General features: G+C 43.1%; 1 protein-coding gene across 1 annotated transcript in view; it reads right to left on the reverse strand.

The window, feature by feature from the left end:
- Window positions 1-3048: 3048 nt before the first annotated feature.
- pstpip2 (proline-serine-threonine phosphatase interacting protein 2) overlaps window positions 3049-21321 on the reverse strand; it is a 117506-nt gene continuing 99233 nt past the window's right edge. The window contains exons 11-16 of the mRNA XM_052010294.1: window positions 17507-17605; window positions 15966-16062; window positions 13772-13844; window positions 10394-10428; window positions 7884-7946; window positions 3049-5521 (exon numbers count right to left, since the gene is read on the reverse strand). Of these exons, the coding sequence (XP_051866254.1) occupies window positions 7888-7946; window positions 10394-10428; window positions 13772-13844; window positions 15966-16062; window positions 17507-17605 (363 nt within the window). The 3' untranslated portion in view covers window positions 3049-5521; window positions 7884-7887. The remainder of the gene's footprint in view (window positions 5522-7883; window positions 7947-10393; window positions 10429-13771; window positions 13845-15965; window positions 16063-17506; window positions 17606-21321) is intronic.

A 21321-nucleotide genomic window follows, 5' to 3' on the forward strand; every position in this document is an offset into this window, starting at 1 on the left:
AGAGTACTGTGTCCAGTTCTGGTCGCTTCATTATAGGAAGGATGTGGCAGCATTGGAAAGGATGCAGAGGAGATTTACCAGGATGCTGCCTAGTTTAGAGAGTATGGATTGAGGAGAGACTAAGGGATCTAGGGCTTTACTCTTTGGAGAGGAGGATGAGAGGAGACATGATAGATAGAGTGGACAGCCAGCACCTCTTCACCAGGGCAACATTGCTTAATACAACGGGGCATGGCTTTAAAGTAATGGGGGGTTGGGGGGGGAGTTCAAGGGAGATATCAGAGGAAGGTTTTTTACCCAGAGAGTGGTTGGGGCATGGAATGCGCTGCCTGCGGCGGTGGTAGTGCAGGCAGGTACATTGGTCAACTTCAAAGAGATTACTAGATAAGCATATGGAGGAATTTAAAATAGAGGGATATGTGGGAGGAAAGGGTTAGATAGTCTTAGACGAGGTTTAAAGGTCAGCACAACATTGTGGGCCAAAGGGCTTGTATTGTGCTGTACTGTTCTATGTTCACCATGAAGTAGACCTGAAATATTAGATGTGGAAAAGAGGGGGAAAAAGAACCAACAGGTTTAGAGCAGATTTATGGTGGGAATGCTGCTCTACGGCTTGTCTATGGATTCTGACCAACTAGTTCTCAGGGGAATGAAGGCTTGGATTTTAACTGGCAGCTGGATTCACGCGAGGAAACCATAACGATGAATTGGCATCATGTCCTGTGGTAAAATAAGGCCTGATCAATTTTTAGCTGAGCCTCTGACTTCCATTGGTTGACTTGCTGCAGATTCTGAAAGTGGATATATTGGAAAGTCATGCAGTCTGGGGAACAATGTTGTGAAATCTAAGGGAAGCATGAGCTTTCCTTTAGGGGTATGGGAGAGAACCTCTGCTCCTTGTGGCCACAAAAGACATTTTCTAGAGCTCATTCCTTTCAATGTGTGCAAGTTGGGGCATTTCAGGCAGGGGTTAAAAACATTAACTTTTTTTTTGCTGACAGTAGCCAAAAATGTAGATGAGATGATGCTTGCCCTAAAAGGCCATAGTAAAAAAAAAACATTGGTTAGATCACACTTTTATAGTGTACAGTTCTGGTCACCTCACTACAGGAAGAATGTGGTAGCAACAGAGAGTGCAGAAGAGATTCACCAGGATAATGCCTGGAATGGAGGGCTTCATTTATATGGAGAAATTAATTGTCTGGGTTTATTCTCACTGGAACCTAGGAGGCTGAGGGGTGACCTTAGAGGTTTACAAAATTGAGTATAGATAGGATAGATAGTCAGAATCTTTTTCCCAGGACAGGGGAGGCTAGAACTAGAGGATACAGGTTTAAAGGAGTTCAGAGGTAAGTTTTTCCGTATAGAAGGTGGCGAATATTTAGGACAAGCTGCCAGATGAGGTAGTGGAAGCAGGTAGTGCAACATTTAAAAGGCATTGGGACAGATACTTGGATAGGAAAGGAGTGGAGACATACAGGCCTAATGCCCAGATTAGCGATAGATAAGTAGCACAGCTGGCATGGATGAGGTGGGTCATCAGTCCCTGTTTCTTTGCTGTACTTTTCAATGAAGAAACTGCAGATGCTGAAATCTGGACCAAGCAACCATGCTGGAAGAATTCAGCAGGTCAAGCTGCATCCGTGGAGGCCTAAAGTGTAAGTCGACATTTTGGGTCAAGGCCCTGCATCAGGGCTGAGAGGGAAAGGGAAAGGTTGCCCGTATAAAACAGGATAAGGGGGTTGGGGGTGGCAATAGCAAAAGAATACCCTGGGTCCTTGCCTTGCATTCCACCAGCCTCCACCATTTCTGCCACCTCCAAAGGGGTCCCACCACCAGTCACTTCTTCACCTCTTTTCAGCAACCCCTTCTGCTGTCTGTAGGGACCACTCTCTCCACAACTCCCTGATCAGCTCATTCTTCCCCATCCCCAGGCACTTTCCCCTGCAATTGTTGGAGGTGCAACACTTGCCCTTACACTATCTTCCCTCACCACCATTAAGGGACTTTCCAACCTTGACTATTGCATTTGCTAATGTGGGGCAGTCAGTGATGGATGGAACCAAGTGGGGAGGGGATCACGGGCAGATGGAATGAGGGGAGGGGATGGAAAAGGTGAACTAAGGTAAATTAGGTGGACAAGTGAGTGCGTGTGGGAGGGGAACACTAGGGGCGTGAGTTACCTGAAATTGGAAAATTCTATGTTCATACCATTTGTGGACAGACAACAAGACCAAGTGTAGATGAGGCAACTGTTTTGTGGAATACCTGTGTTCTGACTGCAGTGGCCATCTTGAGCTTCTGATTGCATGTCACTTTTAACTCCTCCTCACTCCCACACTGACCTGTCTGTCCTCTGCCTTCTCCATTGCTACAGAGAGGTATAAATGCAAATTGCTAGAAGAACATCTCCTATAGTGCAGGTAGTTTCCAACTCAAACGGTATGAACATTGAATTTTCCAATTTCAGGTAACCCACACCCCTGGTGTTCTCCTCCCACACGCACTCACTTGTCCACCTAATTTTCTTCTCCCTTTTGTCACCTTTTCCGTTGCCTCTATTCCACTTCCATGTCCTCATACTGCTATATACCAGCAATCTTTCCACATCCCCGTCAGTCCTGATGTGGGATCTTGACCCAAAATGTCAACTTGCACCTTTTGCCTCCACAGTTGCCGCTTGACCTGCTGAGTTCTAGCATTCTGTTTTTTGAACCAAAAATTTAAGCCCTTCCCCATCACCTATTAACAATTGTTATGACATTCCATTGTTCAGGATTCTAATGGAAACCTCAACCATTCAAAATAGATGAATGTTTAGAAACATTCATGTTATACATATTCAAAACCATTAAAAAAATTTTTAGATTAAAATGGAGGAATAACATAACAACTTAAGCAGAAAGACTTACTCAAATATGCCAAAATTGGTTAGATCCCCCTCCCTCCCCAAAAGAAAAATCCCATCAGTTAAGCAAATGAACAAAGAGTGTGGGGCTGTTGGAGATGAATGAATTAAGTTGAGTCAATGAGAAAAGTGGACACATCTTTTCTGATTTGACAAACAATTTTTAATGGAAGGAGTACATTTTAAATTTTATTAAAGGGTAGACCTTGCCTTTATGTAGAAAGTATGATAGTTAGTTGTTTTACATCTCTCCAGTTAAGCCTGTGAAAGATGAAATGGACTGCCAATTGGGAATCGCCCATTTTACAGTATTAAATCATTTCAAGAAAGCAGTCAAGTGTGTGCATTTTTCTACACAGTTAAATAATCAATATTAAATGCATTTAAAACAATTTTGGAAGCATTATCTAGTATCCACACAAATTATTTGGTTTAAAGGTTACAATTGATTTTCCAACAAAAACCACCCATTTCCCTGCTGTAAAACTCGAGCATCAAATAAATAATGCTTAATTAGCAAGTTACTTAACACTTCTTCAGGAAATGAATGAACATTTCAATGTGAGTTATTAATATTTAGCAGTACCTATGGTGTTTTTTTTCTCATGCCTTTAAGCTGTCTGACAAGAAAACTCCATCCGAGATGGCCAACCCACTAAGGCTTTACTTCAACTTTGCCCTTCCAAAGGTGTGGATCTCTTCCTGGAGTGCAGGCATCGTCTATTGTAGTGGCCAGTATTCAAGTGTGAATTAATACCATAATTGCTACAATAATCTGCCAACGGGTCTTTGACCCAAAACATTAACTCCATTCCTCTTCCCACAGATGTGGTCTGACCTGCTGAGTCTTTCCAGCATTTGTTTTTATTCTAATCAACAGTAACTTAGTTACAAAAATATTACAAGTAAATTTATATAGTTGTATTTACCATAGTTCTTGACTTCCAGTTACTCCTTTTATTAAGATGCTGCTTAAAAATATAAATCTTATAGTTTTCAAATGTCTGCTGTTTTACAAGTTACAGTAGGCCCCACTTATCCATGTCCCTGACTGGAGCTGCGAGTATAAAAGTGAATCCACTTTGCAAGTGCTCAAAAGCTCTACTTTTGTGCTTGGAATAGAATTAATTTTTATTTTAAATGAACTGAACAATAAGAACAGCAGGGAAAAATGAATTGCACCGCAATGGGGAGAATGTCTAATGCTGCTCAGACTCTCACAGGGAGCCAATGAAAGATCTTTTAACATAGCTGCTGAGTCATGTACTGCAAGAAAATAAAACCCAGGAACTGATCCAGGGATTGAGGTGGTCTTAAAAAAAATGACAGCCACCCTTCATATTAATTACACTATTAATACAGAAATAGTTTACACAAGAAATAAACTCGAGGCCCACAGTACACAAGATGTAGTAAATTCACCCGGCTGGTAAAGGCATGAGAGTCATAAATTACAGTGACAAGTAAATGAATGGTCCCTGTTAGTTTGGTGTATCATTTGCCCACTTAAAGCTGATATTTCACCTGCAAGCTGGCACGTGCAAAATGGAAACAGCACACTGCCCTCTTGAATGAGACAAGAGAGACTGAGTTGAAGGACTGAAATAACCTGAAGCAGAAAATAAGGGCCTGTGACTTCCTCCAATATCTCAAAGTACCCATGCTATTAGCAAACTCGTTCAATGAGCACAGTCCATTGCAGTTAGTTAAAATCATGAAGGCAGAGAAGTGGATCAATTTTTTGTTGTTCACACTGTTATTTGGAGGTTAGCAAACATAACATACATTACAAAAAAGTTTTACCCAACTTCCTCTCCCAAAAAAATCCACTAACACCAATGTCCAACCACCCTCCTTCCACCCAAACCCCACAGCCTCTATTACACCAATTGGTATTGAGGATGCACGTGCTGGGCTTCATTAAGAAACCACTACAATTATTTTTGTTTGGAAATGTATTCCCATTTTAACACTTACCTATCAACATATTTCAAATGGTCAGATAGACTGTGCAGAATGAGCATTTCTTCATAATTAGATGGCAGCTTTCAGTTGACAATCCCATTGAAGAAGAATCTTTTCCTTATTTTTCTTCAACAGCTAAGTGTAGATTTATAGGTGCTAGCTAGTAATTTGTTTCAACATCCCTGGATAACAAGTACTGTTGATCTCATTTTAACCCAGTGGCACAGAGGCTAATTCTAAGACCCTTACCACCACTCCACCCTTGATCAGTCAGCACTCAAGTGGAGATTTTAATTGCATGCCTCCCACATAGCAGTTACTTGGAAATTAACCAGCAGAGCTATAAAGGACACATGCCTTTGTGGAATTAATCAGATGGTTTGACAATGGGGTGGAGGGAGGAAAGAGGCAAACAGTGAAATCACAATTCCTTCCTAATTGAGATTGCCACCTTAAGTGTATGGTGTAATGTAGAAATAGATAAATATATATGCATGTATAAATTCTGGCAGCAAGAGCTGAATTCTATGACAGTATCCCAAATCATCATCTTCAAATGATCTTGCACCTCTTGATGACCAGTATGTTGATATTCCAACATCACAGAGCACCTGTTAGCATTTGTGCTGTTGAGATCCAGGATGTAACCTGTGGATACAAACAGTCAACATTGAATAATTTAACTGATATGTTCTACCATTCACAGAAGTGTTTTATGTAGATAGTCTACAAGTAGAAAAGCAGATCCAATATTTGCTTATTTGGCTTAGTATAAATGTTAAATTATCACTCCCATTTTACTGAATTAAATGTGCTATATAAATGCAAGTTATATGACACGCAGTAAAATAACACGAAGTAAACAAAGGGGACCTCTACAGATATAAGTTGTAATTCACTCACAGCATGTATCAACAACTTCTTTGAATCATCTGGAAAGTACAGATTAACATCTCTGATCTCTAGAAATGCCGAAAGAACCCAGGAACTTACAATATAGGCCCAGGGATCACAATGTCAACTTCTCTACAGAAAACTGGAAAGCTAGTGTACAAAACTTTTCTTTTACTCTGTTCATGGGTCTAAGAAGTGTGCAAACAGGTCAATAAACAGAAGTGGATGAAAGCTTGTCAGTATTCTGATGATTTAAAACATCCTGTGATCTTTTGGAAACAAGAGTGTCAGGGATAGAGGAATGTTAAAGATGGGCTCCACTTTCAACACAATTCACACATTTTACAATGCATGGACAATTTACAATGCCTGTGGTGCCAGATGATCAAATAAATAGGGAAAAATGTGCTTATAAAGAGAATCCCTATACTTACAGGTGTACAAGAAAAGAGGAAGGCAGATGAGTTAATAAAAAGCAGAACTAGTACTGCAATGTATTTGCTGCACGAGAGCTCGACATGATGTCACACACCACTCAAAACTCCACCCATACCTCTGCATTTATACCCTTCAAGTTCTTTCCCCAGACTTTCCCCTCGTGTACTACCTAAACTTCTCTTGAGTAGATCTATAATCAGCTAAGCATGTGGGAGTGAGTTCCACATTTTAATCACGTTCTGGATGAAGAGGTTTCTTCTGAATTCCCTCCCAGATTCATTAGTGATCATGGTATATGTATAGCCCCGACATTGTACTTGCTGATACAACCATAGCATCTTCTGACTTGACAAAGTATTTTCACAATTTTAAGTCCTTCTCAGATCATCCTTCATTCATTTTCTTTTAGTAAAAATGGAGTGTTAAGTGTTTGCTGATAAGCATTGTGCGTGGCACTACAGTTGTGTTAAATGGGATCGACTCAGAACAGATCTGGTGGATCAAAACTGTGAGGCACTGTCAAGCATCAGCAGCAATACACACCACCACAATCTGTAATCTCATGCCTTTCACTCTATCACTATAATCAAGTTAAAGACAAACTATTTTCTAAACAGGAAGCGAATTCAGAAATTAGAGGTGCAAAGGGGCTTGGGAGCCCTAGTGCAGGATTCCCTAAAGGTTAACTTGCAGGTTGAGTCAGTAGTAAGGAAGGCAAATGCAATGTTAGCATTCATTTTGAGAGGACTTGAAATATAAAAGCGAGGATGTAGTGCTGAGGCTCTATAAAGGTGTTGGTCAGACCACATTTGGAGAATTGAGAGCAGTTTTGGGCCCCATATCTAAGGAAGGATGTGCCGGTGTTGGGGAGGGTCCAGAGAAGGTTTACGAGAATGATCCCAGCAATGAAAGGGTTAACATATGAAGAACATTTGATAGCTCTGGTCCTGTACTCACTGGAGTTTAGAAGGATGAGGGGGGATCTCATTAAAACCTACTGAAGATTGAAAGGCCTGGATAGACTGGACGTGGAGAGGATGTTTCCAGTGGTGGGAAGAGTCTAAGACCAGAGGGCACAGCCTCAGAATAGATGTCCCTTTAGAATAGAGATGAGGAGGAATTTCTTTAGCCAGAGGGTGGTGAATTTGTTGAATTCATTGCCACAGACAGGTAATGGAGGCCAAGGCATTGGGTATATTTAAAGCGGAGGTTGATAGGTTCTTGATTAGTAAGGGTGTTAAAGGTTATGGGGTTAAGATGGAAAAATAAATCAGCTATTATTAAATGGTGGAGCAGACTCAATGGGCTGAATGGCCTAATTCTGCTCTTATGTCTTGTGGTCTTAAGTGAGATCAACTCCAGTTCAACTAGGAGTGCAGAAGGGAGTGTCAGGAGTGGTGCCAGGCAGAGCTAAAGGCGAGCTGCCAACACAGTGGTGCACTTGTACTGAACAATAAAAATTGCCCCTACTGCAGGAAGGTGGTAGAATTTGGGGAGATAATAGGCTACTGGGAAAATTAGAGAATAGATTGCTCTGTCAACCCAATGGACCTGAGGAAATAAAGATGAAGAATAACCAAAAAGCAGCCACAGAGAATGATTTCTGCTGGGAGAGTTGGGGAGTGGGGATTTGCAAGGGGTGGGGAACAGGGGGAAGAGAGAAGCAGGAGGTACTTACACTGCTAATGGTACCGAATGAAACTGTAACCATTGTCTCCAACAGAGGCATATTGTGGTTCACCTGCATTAAAATAAACGAAGAGAGTGGATAAGGATATTGAATTCTATAGCTGTTCTCATTGTTGTTTGGCATTGGGACTAATATTTGACAATACACACGGATTAGCAGCAAATGTGAGTAGAAATAGGCAGTGGAAACCTAGGAGATCTAGTGGTAGTTGGAGCAATCCATCCTCAGGATGAAGAAAAATCCAGAAGGAATGATTTGACACTATGTATCGCATGCTGTCAGTTGTGCATTATATCAACAATTTTTCAAAATAATTCTTTACAATCCTTATTTTGACCTCATTGTTCATAGCTGTTTTGTAGCCGCCAGATGGAAGCATAACCTTGTGACTTTTCACTGCTTCTCAAGGGAAAATTAAATTCATATTAAACAAACTACAGAACTAAAATCAGAAAATATCAACATTTCAGATCATCAGTGAAATGTCAACTGTCCTTTTTCCATAGATGCTGCCAATTCTGACTGCTCACGATATTTTCCATTTTTATTTCTGTAAGTTAGATAAAGTCAATTCATTTTGCTCTCTAAATCTTAAGACCGTGCTCCCAATGTGAATGGTGTCCCTGGCTGGGATGATAGTGGTCTTCTTAAAGCAGGTGGGAACCTCAGATTGAAGCGGGGGGGGGGGGGGGGGGGGGGGACACGTTAAAATGTCTGCAAATACCCCTGCCAGCTGATCTGCACAGGATCTGAGGTTCCCACCTCCTTTAAGACCACCACTATCATCCTGGTACCCAAGAAAAACAAGATAGGTGGCTCTGACATCCACCAACTTGAAGTGCTTCGAGAGGCTGGTCATGGTACACATTAACTCCAGCTTCCCAAACAACCTTGACCCACTTCAATTTGCCTACTGCCGAAACAGCGGACGCCATGTCCCTGACCCTACACTCATCGCTGGAGCATCCAGACAGTAAAGACGCCTATGTTAGACTATTGTTTATTGACTACATCTCTGCCTTCAATGCTATATTTCCAAGCAAACTCATCACAAACTGAGACCTAGGACTCGCCTCTTTGCAATTGGTTCCTCGACTTCCCAACCAATAAACCACAATCAGTGAGGATAGACAGCAACACCTCGCCACAATTATTCTCAACACTGGTGCCCCACATGGCTGCATCCTCAGCCCTCTACTCTACTCATGACTACGTAGCCAGATTCTGCTCTAACTCCATCGACAAGTTTGCAGATGATACCACTGTAGTGGGCTGTATCTCAAATAACGATGAGTCGGAGTACAGGAAGGAGATAGCCTAGTGACATGGTGTCATGACAACAACCTTGCCCTCAAAGTCAACAAAACAAAAGAGCTGGTCATTGACTTCAGGAAGGAGGGTGGTGTACATGCACCTGTCTACATCAATGGTGCTGAGGTCGAGAGGGTTGAGAGCTTCAAGTTCCTGGGAGTGAACATCACCAATAAGCCTTTCTTGGTCCAACCACGTAGACACCACAGCCAAGAAAGCTCACCAGCACCTCTACTCCCTCAGGAGGCCAAAGAAATTTGGCATGTCCCCTTTGACACTCACCAACTTTTATCGATGCATCACGGCTTGGTACGGCAACTGCTCTGCCCAGGACTGCAAGAAACTGCAGATAGTTGTGGACACAGCTCAGCACATTATGGAAACCAGCCTCCCCTGCATGAACTCAGCTATACCTCCTGCTGCCTCGGTAAAACAGTCATATGACTTTATACAACAGACTTTATGCAGAGTAGCATAAAGTCAGCATATAGACCCCACCCACCCCTGACATTCTCTCTTCTCCCCTCTCCCATCAGGCAGAGGGTACAAAAGCCTGAAAGCACATACCATGAGGCTCAAGGACAGCTTCTATCCCACTGTTACAAGACTATTGAATGGTTCCCTAGTACGATAAGATGGACTCGACCTCACAGTCTTCCTTGTTATGGCCTTGCACCTTATTGTCTATCTGCACTGCACATTCTCTAGCTGTTACACATTGTTATTGTTTTACCCTGTACTACCTCAGTGCACTGTGTAATGAATTGATCTGTATGAACAGTATGCAAGTTTTTCACTGTACCTCAGTACATGTGACAATAATAAACCGATTCCAATTCCAAAGAAGTGCAACTTAAAATAGTGAAATCAAAACCAGAATCGAAAGAATTTACTAACATGATGCAGAACAGAGAATGGGATCTGCTCGTCTCACTACGGACGCGTATGGTTCGAACTATGTTTATCAGGTTTTCTCAGCATCTAATTCCGGTGGATGAAATGCTCTAGCATCTGATCACTTCCACCTGACATCTGCTTTTCCTCCTCACTCCCTGCATCGTTAACTACCCATTCCCTGCATCATTACTCCCACTGCCAAAGTAATATGGTAAGAACAAAAGGCCTAAAACCTGTCCATAGAGAATTGATTGAAAGTTCAATGATTTTCATTTATTAAGTCCACTTACATGCTGAATTCTCAGGGTTTGGTAGAGGCATACGTCTGAGGAAACAAAATGAAGACTGTGAGTTACTTCTCTCTCAAGGCCAAAATAGACAAGCAGATGATGACATCCTTCTATGGTGACATTATTTATTAAATCTCACTATGATATGAATGAGGAAATGAAGACTGCACTTTTGTGCACATCACCCTCAGTTGTTCTTGTGCTGAACCTTATGATTAAGCTTCAGTGGTTTCCTCCCTCTTCCAGGAGGCTGAGGAATGACTATATAGAGATATATAAAATTATGAGGCACATAGATAGAGTAGATAGTTTTTCTCCTAGGGTAGGGGAGTACAAAACTAGAGGGCATTTGTTTAAGGTGAGAGGGAAGTAATTTAAAGGAGATCTGAGGGGTAAGTTTCTCCACATAGAGAGTGGTGATTATATGGAATGGGCTGCCAGAGGAAGAGGCAGATACAATTTAAAAAGCTTTTGGACAGGTACTTGGATAGGAAAAGAGTGGAGGAATGTGGGCCTAATGAAGGTGAATGGGATTAGTGTAGATAGGCATCACAGTTGGCATGGACGAGTTGGGCCAAATGGCCCATTTCTGTCCTGAACAACTTTGAGACTCTAATTAACTAGTGCACATGCCCTTACATCCCCTTTACGTCATCTTCAGAGGTATTTTCATGGAATGGAGCATAGCTTGCATTTAATTCCTAACCCCTAACTGCTCATAAAGAGCTACATTCTTAAACCAATAGTGAACCAGAGACAAGTTAAGTAGTGTCATGTGGCAGGCACTCTTTCTCTGAAGCTATCCCTTGGGATTGGGGATGACTTGTTTCCATTCCAGTTTTGTGCGTTGAGGTGGCTGATGTGGCCATTGTGAGAACCACAGCCTCTTCCACAGATCGGGTACGAGATTTCTGTCAGGGAGTGGGTAGTTCCTGAGCTGATGCACTCCTTCCACTACTTATCCAGTGCTTCTTTGAGATCCTGATACATTGCCTCGAGCTTCTCTGTACCACCCTGAACGTCCCTGCAACACTTCGAGCGATCATGGCCAGAGATTCCCAGGAATCAACGTGGGTGTTGCATTTCTGCGCAACTCCCCCCACCCCCAAAAGAGTTTCTGTTCACCTGGTAATCTCTTCCTGTTGCAGGGCTCAGAGAAAAGTATCTGTTTAGGAGTCTGGTGTTGGGCATGTGAGCAAGCTGGCCTCCCTGTGTAACCAACTGTGCAAGTAGGGCCTCAGTGCTGGGTACAGTAGCCCGGGAGAGGACACTGATGATGGTTCATTTATCCTTCGAATGAATTTGGAGAATTTTTGGTTGTGCCTTCTGTGGGTAGTTCAGGTATCAGAAGCACACAGGAGGGCAGGGATCACTGCTGCCTGGTAGACCAGAGTTTTGTGCCAAGGTCTTGATCTTTAAATACCCATTTCCCCAGAGCGACCAAAGGCCGTGTACTGCAAATGTGTTAAATAGGATAGATTTGGAACAGATGTGGCAGCTCAGAACTGGGCTTCCGTGAAGCACTGTGGACCATTAGCAGCAGCAGCAGAAATGTACACTACCACAACCTGTAACCACATGGCTCAGCATATTCTTCAGTGTTCCATTACTATTAAACCAGGGGCTCATGAGGTTTAATGAGGAGTGCAGAAAGGCATACCAGGAGAAACACCAGGCAGACCCATAATTGATGAGATGTCCCTAGTGAAGCTGCAGTACAGCAACAACCAAATGGAATAGAGAAAACTAAGTAATCTCAAAACCAACACATTAGATTGGGGTTCCTGATGCAAGGACCAAGGTTTTGCTGCGGGTTCTCAACCTGAAATGTCAACCATCCCTCTGCCTCCATAGATGCTGCCTGACTTGAGTTCCTCCAGCAATTTTTGTTTTGTTCCAAATTCCAGCATTTGCAGTCTGTTTTGTGTCCTTATTAGATTCCTGGGATGAAGGGGTGGTCTCACAAGAAGAGGTTGATCAGGATGGAGCTACATTCATTTAAGTTGAGAAGAATTGGAAGTGACCTCATTGAAAGATAAAATGTACTGAAGGGGATTGAGAGAGGGTGAATGCAAAGATGTTTCCTCTCGTAGGGAATGTAGAACAAGGGGCATGGTTTTAGAATAAACGGTTGTTCCCAAGGCAGCAATGGCTAATACCAGAGGACATTTGTTTAAGGTGAGTGGAGGAAAGTTTAGGGGAGATGTCAGAGGCAGGGTTTTTTTTTGTTTACAGAGTGGTTGGGTGCCTCGAATGCACTGCTGGGGGTGGTGGTAGAGGCTGATACAACAGGAACATTTAAAAAAACTTAGATAGGCACCTGAGTGCAAGAAAAATGGAGGGTTATGGGCTGTGTAGGTGGGAAGGGTTAGATTGATCATGGGGGAGGTTTATATAGGTCGGCACGAGGGCCTGTACTGTGCTGGACTGTCCTATCTTCTCTATATGACAGAAAGAGATGAGGGAGAATTTCTTCTCTCAGAACCTTTGGAATTTTCTACCTCAGAGTTGCGGAAACTAAAATCATTGATGGGATAAGATTCTTGGTTTACTGGGGAGTCGAGGGCTGTGGGGAACAGACAGGAAAATGGAGCCGAGGACAAGATTGGGTCAGTCATGATCTTAATTCAAAGGCTTGAGGGGCCAGCAGGCCCATTCCTGTTTCACCTCACTATACTTATAAAGCCCACTTCGATGTGCTCTGGTGTGGCCTCCTCTACATCAGCAAAACAAAGCACAGACTGGGCGACTGCTTCGCAGAGCACTTACACTCAGTCCACAAGGGCCATCCTGAGCTCCCAGTTACAGACCATTTCAACTCCTCATTCCCTGACTCATCCGTCCTTGGCCTTCTCTACTGCCAGGATGAAGCCCAACACAAACTGGAGGAACACCACCTCATATTCCCCCAGGTAGTCTACATCCCAAAGGCACGAGTTTTTTTGCGAGGTAACTAGTTGGATTGAACGCTGCCTTTTCCTAATTCATACAGTTATGATGTTCTGGGTTTTTACAAATTACGAACAGGTTTTCTTCATGTTAGCTCCATCCATACCTATTCTACATCCCAAGTACCTGGGTGAAGATCCTTTCACACTGCTCCCATTATCTGTCTGGGCCCAACCCTCCCCTCTAGACAGCCTGCCCCCACTTCTGCCAAAAAAATTGTTTGAATCCTGATCAGTTTCTGGTTTGGGCCCAGGAGATTTGATGACATACTCTGTTTATCCTAACATGTGAATTCTCAGATTTGAGACTGTGGTGCAAAGAGTTTCATGTGTTGAGATTTCCTTCCTCACACCTTGGGGTGTAGATTGAATGAATGTGATCAGAGTTGGCTGAAAGCCCTTCCTTTAAGTTGCTGTGTCTAGCTCTCACCTCGGGTTTGCAGGAGCTCGGCTCAGAGGCAGCCCTCGCTGTCCACTGTAATAGTTCTCGTATACGACGGGGGCTGAAGAAAAGGAACACAAAAATCACAGCTGACTATCATAAACCAATATTAATTGGCATTTACCGTACCGCAATGCTGAGGTGCTGTACTACAAACACTATTTCATGTGGTCTTGCTTGGTGACCTGCATCCAGAGCTCTGCCCATGTTAATCGACACCTACTGAGCACCACACTGTCAGGGATCATCTTGATTTTTCCAACCCTTTTTATGAAGGAAGCACTGCTCAGAGCAGAGGCTGGATGCAATCACCAACACATCATGTCTGTAAGGAGTTTGTATGTTCTCCCCATGACTGCGTGGGTTTCCTCCGGGTGCTCCGGTTTCCTCCCACATTCCAAAGACGTATGGGTTAGGAAGTTGTGGGCATGCTATGTTGGTGCCAGAAGCGTGGCGATACTTGCGGGCTGCCCCCAGAATGCAAAAGATGCATTTCGCTGTGTGTTTTGATGTATATGTGACTAATAAAGAAATCTTATCTTAATAGCTCACTTTCTGAGGGTTCACACAGTTCAAAGCCAATACCAAAGAAACTCACAGACACTGCTTCTTTCAACATCTCCTCCAACCTCGTCTACCATATTCGGTGCTCTGATGTGGCCTCCTCTAACACTGGTGAGACCAAGCACAGACTGGGCGACTGTTTAGCAGAGCACTTACACTCAGTCGGCAAGGGCCATCCTGAGCTCCCAGTTACAGACCATTTCAACTCCCCATTCCCTGACCTGTCTGTCCTTGGCCTTCTCTGCTGTCAGGATGAAGCCCAACGCAAACTGGAGGAACACCACCTCATATTCCCCCTGGGTAGTCTACATCCCAATGGCATGAATATTGAGTTTTCCAATTTTAGGGAATCCCCATTCCCCCCCACTTCTGATCCTTCTCCGGTCCTCCCATGTTTGTCCCCTTTCCCACACACTCCACCATTCCCCCTTCACCCATCTTCATCTCCCGCTCCCAAAATCTGGCTCCAACTGCTGTTCACCTCTCCCCTAATGGTTCCCATTCTCACCTCTTTGCTTATCTGAATCCAGCACCGGTAGCCCTTTGTGTTCCAACTTGTCTCCCGTCTTCACAGTCCCCTCCCCCTACCTTGTTTTGTTTTTTTGTCCCCCTTTTTCCTCTCTCTACCTGCTGCTGTCTTCCAACTCCATCCCTGCTCACCTCCCCCACCTAGCACTACCTCTGCCTGTCATCTCACACCCCTCCTCAGTCCACCAGTCGCCTCGCAGTCCTTTCTCACCACTCCCCTCCTCCTTTTTATACTGGCCACCTCGCCTCTCCACTCTCAGTCCTGATGCAGGATTTCAACCTGAAACGTCAACAATTCCTTTCCTTCCATAAATGCTGCTCAACCCACTGAGTTCCTCCAGCAGATCGCTGCTCCATTCTTCCAAGAGTGCTTAATCTCTTCCATAGACCACTACAGCTCAACTAACCACTGGAGCCGAATCCTGCCTTCTATTAATGTAGAGATCTGAAATTACAAATAGTGATCACTGGCAAAATTATAGTTTATTATCACCTTTTCCTTTAATCCAAGGACACCAAGGTTCATGCTTCTACCATCGGGCAGGAGGTACAGAAGCCTGAAGTCCCACGCCACCAGATTCAAGAATAGCTACTTCCCTTCAACCATTCGGTTCGTGAACCAGTCGGAACAGCCCTGATAACTACAGTTTAGCAACGCTATGATCACTTTGCAGTAAAATTTTTTCCAAATTGTGTTCTTTCTTGTAAAAGTTGTGTATAATTTACCATTTTCTTGTGAGTGCTGCTTATATGATGCTATGTGCCTGTGATGCTGCTGCAGGTAAGTTTTTCATTGCACCTGTGCATACATGAACTTGTGCATAGTACAGTTCAATAACTTTGCCTTTGACTTTCTAACGCACTGGCAGAAATCACTACTTCACTGCAAATCCAGCAGTTAATTCAAGGGCAGCTCAGGCAGTGTTAAATATGTCTGAGGCCCGTTCACCTTTGTCTTAAGTGGGCAATTACATCCACGGTTCAGCATTCTGAACCTCGAGTATGTTTAGACTTTTCACCAAGTCTAACTGGAACACACAGTATCTATCCTGAGTTAGTCCACAGCTCCTGCTGGAATAGACTCTTCTACCTGGTGGTGTGTCTCCACTTCTTTTCAAATCAATGAAGAATTCAAGGTCCTTCTGAATGTTGCACTGTTCCAACACCTTCCGTATTTCCTCATACATCTGAAGATGAAGCAGGAAGAAAGATAAAGGCAACAAAAAAAAAGACTAATGAGTCTGAATCCCCAGCTAACAAGCTTCTTGGCCTCTCTTTTATCAACTCTTGATCTTTTTTTTTACATTGCTCAGTCTTGTAGCCAAACCACTTATAAAAGTATAATACTGTGGATACCGGAAAACAGAAATAAAAAAAACAGAAACTGCTGGTCAGGTAGCATCTGTGGAGACAGGAGCCAAGTTAACTACAGGTCAGTGACCCAAAAGATTACCTGAGAGATCATTCCTCCCATTGAACTTGTTGCTATTCCCTATTTGACCGCATATTCATTCACATTCAAGGCTCTGCCACAGCTACAGTACAGGAAATTCTTTTATAGGCAGCTTGGCTGCAAGACAGGGCAAAATCTCTATAAAACTCTGGTTAGGCCGCATTTAGAGTACAGCGTGCAGTTCTGGTCACTTCACTACAGGAAGGATGTTGAGGCTTTAGAGAGGGTGCAGAGGAGGTTTACCAGGATGCTGCCTGGATTAGAGGGCATGTGGTATCAGGAGAGGCTGGACAAACTTGGTCGCTTCTCTCTGGAGTGGCGGAGGCTGAGGGGTGATCTGTTGGAAGTGTATAACATTATGAGGGGCATAGATAGGGTGGACAAGCAATATCTGTTTCCCATTATTGAGAGAGCCAGTACCAGAGGACATGCATTTAAGGTGAGAGGGGGTAGGTTCAGAAGAGACGCGAGGGGTAAGTTTTTTTTAAACTCAGAGAGTGGTGGATGCTTGGAATGCGTTGCCTGATAGGGTGGTGGAGGCAAATTCATTGGGGGCTTTTAAGAGGGGCTTGGATGAGCACATGAATCAGAGGAAAATAGAGGGATATGGTCATTCTGTATGCCGGAGGGAATAGATATGTCGGCACAACGTTCTGGGCCAAAGGGCCTGTTCTGTGCTGTACTGTTCCATGTTCTATAAGAAAGATCAAGAGGTGATAAAAGATAGGCCAAGAAAATGGACTTTGTTATGCTGGTCTATTAATTCTGTTGCTCCCCACTGGTGCTACCTGACCAACTGAGTATTTCCAGCATCTTCTGTTATTATTTTTAAACTATAGCTTGACAGCAGGTCTAAGTCTATTGTAATGTAAGAAGTTAAGAAACAGGAACAGCAGTTCAAATGGCTCCTCAAGCCTGCTCCATTATTCAATAAAATCACAGCTAATTTGATCTTTGCCTCAACTCCATTCTCCCGTATCATCCGCATAATCCTCGCTTCCTCTAAAGTCTACAAACCCCTCTGCCTTCACAAACATTTCAACAGTAAAATTTATGATAATGCTGGATTTTGAAAGAGTACAACAGCTGAAGGTGGGCAAGGAATGACATCATATGTGGATGAGAAGTTATTTTCTAAACTAAATGGAAAAGGAAGTGTAAAAGCATGAAACTCTTACCTCATCACTGGTCACGCACTCCTGGGAGAGCTGATTGGCGTGAACCCACATAGCATTACGAATGCTGTGTATCCTCTCACAGTCCTGCTTCTCAAGGAACTGCAATTAGAATAAACTATATTTAAAACTGTCACCATCCTTCCCCCAGAGACTGTCCGTGGGGCTTCTTGAAGTGACTTTACTGCATGGACCAAAAGTCACCATCACCCTGGGTTTCATATTCATCCAGTGACACTTTGCCCAAGATTGCCTCTCAACGTTCCAGGATTTATGCTTCATCTACACTCTGACTGGAATGGGGTCTTGTCAGTTAAACTTGAATTTCTTGCCAAGAGAGATGTCACATGAAGATTTGTGCACTGAATGTAGAAGTTGTGGGCATGCTATGTTGGCGCCGGAAGTGTGGTGACACTTGCGGGCTGCCCCCAGAATAAAAGGTGCATTTCACTGTGTGTTTTGATGTACATGTGACTAATCTTATCTCATCATTGTGCTCCCAGTAATCAGAGTGCAATTTTTCTGCCCATTTTGTTCAGTAAAAATGGAGAATAAGGGACCTTTAAGGCTGAACCTTTTACTAACTATAGTCAGATTAAATATATATCACCTCTTTTCAAAAACTGGATAAACTTTCAAAGCCATGTTGCACCTTTAACCTGGTACTTCAGAGTGAGAAAAACCTTGCAATGTTTATATGAATGGGATTCTTGTCCTAACAATAATTTTGCTCACTACAGTGTTAGCTGTTGTGACTGCGGAAGGAAGCACATTCTTCATTCCTGCTTGAGATGCCGTAGTGGCTCAGTCTGCCTTTACTCACTGCAGCTGACTACAACCCATCAGCAACTCTCCATTTATTCAATTATTTTGTGGCCGGAGGACCCAGATATTAAAGTTCCACACACATATCAGCATTGCTAAAGATCACACCTTCCCCATGTGTTAAAACTGCCTGATACTATTTTATCTGCATTTCCTACGACTCAGTATTGTCACTGGGGAAGATCCTTGTCAAAAGCTGGTGCATGCATGGATCTATTTTCTACTATGCCTTCACATTCCATTGGGCTGCAGTCTGTGCAGGAAGATTATGTGTGGCTTCTAAAATTTACCAGTACATTTTTATCGCAAATATTAGTCCAACATTATGATTAATAAGGAAGTGAAAATGCATGGTCTTTGGTTATTTTCCCTTCAACCATTCTTGAACCAACCGGCACAACCCTAATGACTCCAGTGTAGCACGTGGTCTGTATCCCTCCATTCTCTTCATGTGTCTGTCTAAAATCCTCTTAAATGTTACCATCATATCTGCTTCTACCACTGCCCTAGCAGCATGCTCCAGGCACCTACCACTCTCTGTAAAATAAAACACTTGCCTCGCACATCTCCTTAAAACTTTATCCCTCTCACCTTAAACCTGCTCCCTATGACTACTTTGATCACTTTGCATTAAAATAGATTTTTTTTTGTTCTAATTGCGTTCTTTCTTGTAAAAATTGTGTTTATGTTTTTCTTGTGAATGCTGCTGTGTGCTTGTGAAGCTGCTGCAAGTTAGTTTTTTTTAAAAACCGCACCTGTGCATACATGTACTTGTGTATATGACATGACTTTAAACTCAATAAACTCAATATTTGTCTGCATCAAGTACAGCATGGGTTGATACAGAGCAAGTCTTCACTGCTGCCCTACTATTGGATGAGGATCCTCAAGAACCTCAGTGTGATATATTCCACCATCCATTCAGGACAGCCTATTTGTCCCTCCTCTCACAATTGGCAAATTAGGCGCAATATGTACAACCGTCATGAGTTGGAAAATTGGATCCAAAATTAGTTCCGACGTAGAAGTCAGAGGATAGTGGTGGAGGGGTGTTTTTCTGACTGGTAGTCTGTGACCAGTGGTTTTGTTCAAGGATCAGTGCTGGGACCTCTGTTGTTTGTAATATATAGCAAGTTTCCAGATGGCACAAAAATTGAGAGTAGTGAGGAATGGCAGGATGTAGATCAGTTCGAAATTTGAGCAGAAAAATTTCAGGTGAAGTTTAATCCAGACAATCGTGAGGTATTGTGTTTTTGGACATCGATAGAGTCTTTTTCCAATACTGGAGGGTACAGGTTTAAGGTGAGAGGGATAAAGTTTTAAGGAGATGTGCGAGGCAAGTGTTTTATTTTACAGAGTGGTAGGTGCCTGGAGCATGCTGCTAGGGCAGTGGTAGAGGCAGATATGATGGTAACATTTAAGAGGATTTTAGACAGACACATGAAGAGAATGGAGGGATACAGACCACGTGCAGGCAGATGGGATTAATTTAATTTGGCATCAAGGTCAGTACAGACATCGTGGGCCGAAGGGCCTGTTCCTCTGCTACAAATTTCTAGGTTCTATGTTCCGTGCAAAACAGGCTGGGTCAGGATTACTCAAATTCAGTTCATGTTCAGCCCACGTAAGGGGAGAAGATTTTCACCTTGTTAATCTAGATTGCTGTAAACCCAGGTTAAAAAGTTAACAGGCCAACTTCACACCAACTTCACCTCCCAGTCCACCTCCAGGCTTTTATTTCTTGTATGCAATTCCACTTTTGCAAGAGGACTTTTTCTGACTTCATTTAGTTCTTTGTCACATCGATTATGGTCTCTGAGCAATAGACTTCAGGAAATAATCCAACCTCTTTATAAATCCTTTGCAAAGTAATGATTAATAAAATCAGAGGACAACATATAGATAGCGTGCAAGAGATAGGATAATTTATGATATCTGCAAGCTAATTCCTAGTGCATTGTATTATACGCAGGATAACAAAGAGACTGGAATGTATGGTAATCTTTGCACTGTTTTGTATCCTTTATGTGATGTCATTTGTAATGAACTGATTCAGTAATCAGATTCATGCAAATATACAAAGTAAAATGAAATAAATATCAGTCCTGCTTTCAACTGCTATCAAGTGACCTTCAAATGGCAGTGCAGATATGTAACCACTGAGTGGAGAACGGACTAGGGGCAGCTGCAATGCCTCTGCAATTAAATATCTAGCTGACACCTGTTAAGTGTGAACAATAAAGATTCCAGGCTGGGAACCATATAAAAACAAGGAGGAAAATCAAAAATACAGAAATTTTGAATAAATTAAATACAATTTCCATTATAAGTACCGATCATTATAAGCAAGTTAACTCCCTGTAAATACACAGCATCTTCAACTGATTTCCTTCACATCCTTAAATATCTCTTTTGAAAGTCAGTGATTTCCACTGAGATTTTCATCGTTTTGCTCCTGTGTAATTACTTAAGACTACCTCTCTCCTCATTAGAACTGATATTCTGGAGAAAAGAACATTATAACTGGACTTTTGTCTATATAAATTCACTGTTTGTAAAAGCTGGAAGCCTTTTTTCTTCTGGTGGACTACAAACAGGTTTAATTCCACCAAGGGCCTCCTGATGTCACTGCTGAGCTTAGAATAACCAACTATCCCTAACATCAGCACCACCACCACCACCAGTCCTGGAGCAACTACAGCCCAAGCAGTAGGGTTGGGGGGGGGGGGGGGGGGGGGGGTTGGTTGGGGTTGGTGTAGAAGTGGGGCGGGGGGGGGGAGTGGAAGGAAGATGTTGGGGAAGAAGGGAAGGGATGGGGAGTTGGAGCTGGGGGAAAGTGGGAGGGAGTGGGAGGAAAAAGGAGCAGGAAAAAGAGAGTGGAAGCAGGAGGGGGTGCAGGGACAGGACAAGGGGGAGGAAGGGAGGAGCGATAGAATGGAGGGAGTCGGAGAGGTGAAGGGGCAGGGAAGGGGAGTCAGAAGGGAGGGGTTGAT

Source organism: Pristis pectinata, chromosome 2 (genome assembly GCF_009764475.1).
Source record: "Pristis pectinata isolate sPriPec2 chromosome 2, sPriPec2.1.pri, whole genome shotgun sequence".
Lineage (NCBI taxonomy): Eukaryota > Metazoa > Chordata > Chondrichthyes > Rhinopristiformes > Pristidae > Pristis > Pristis pectinata.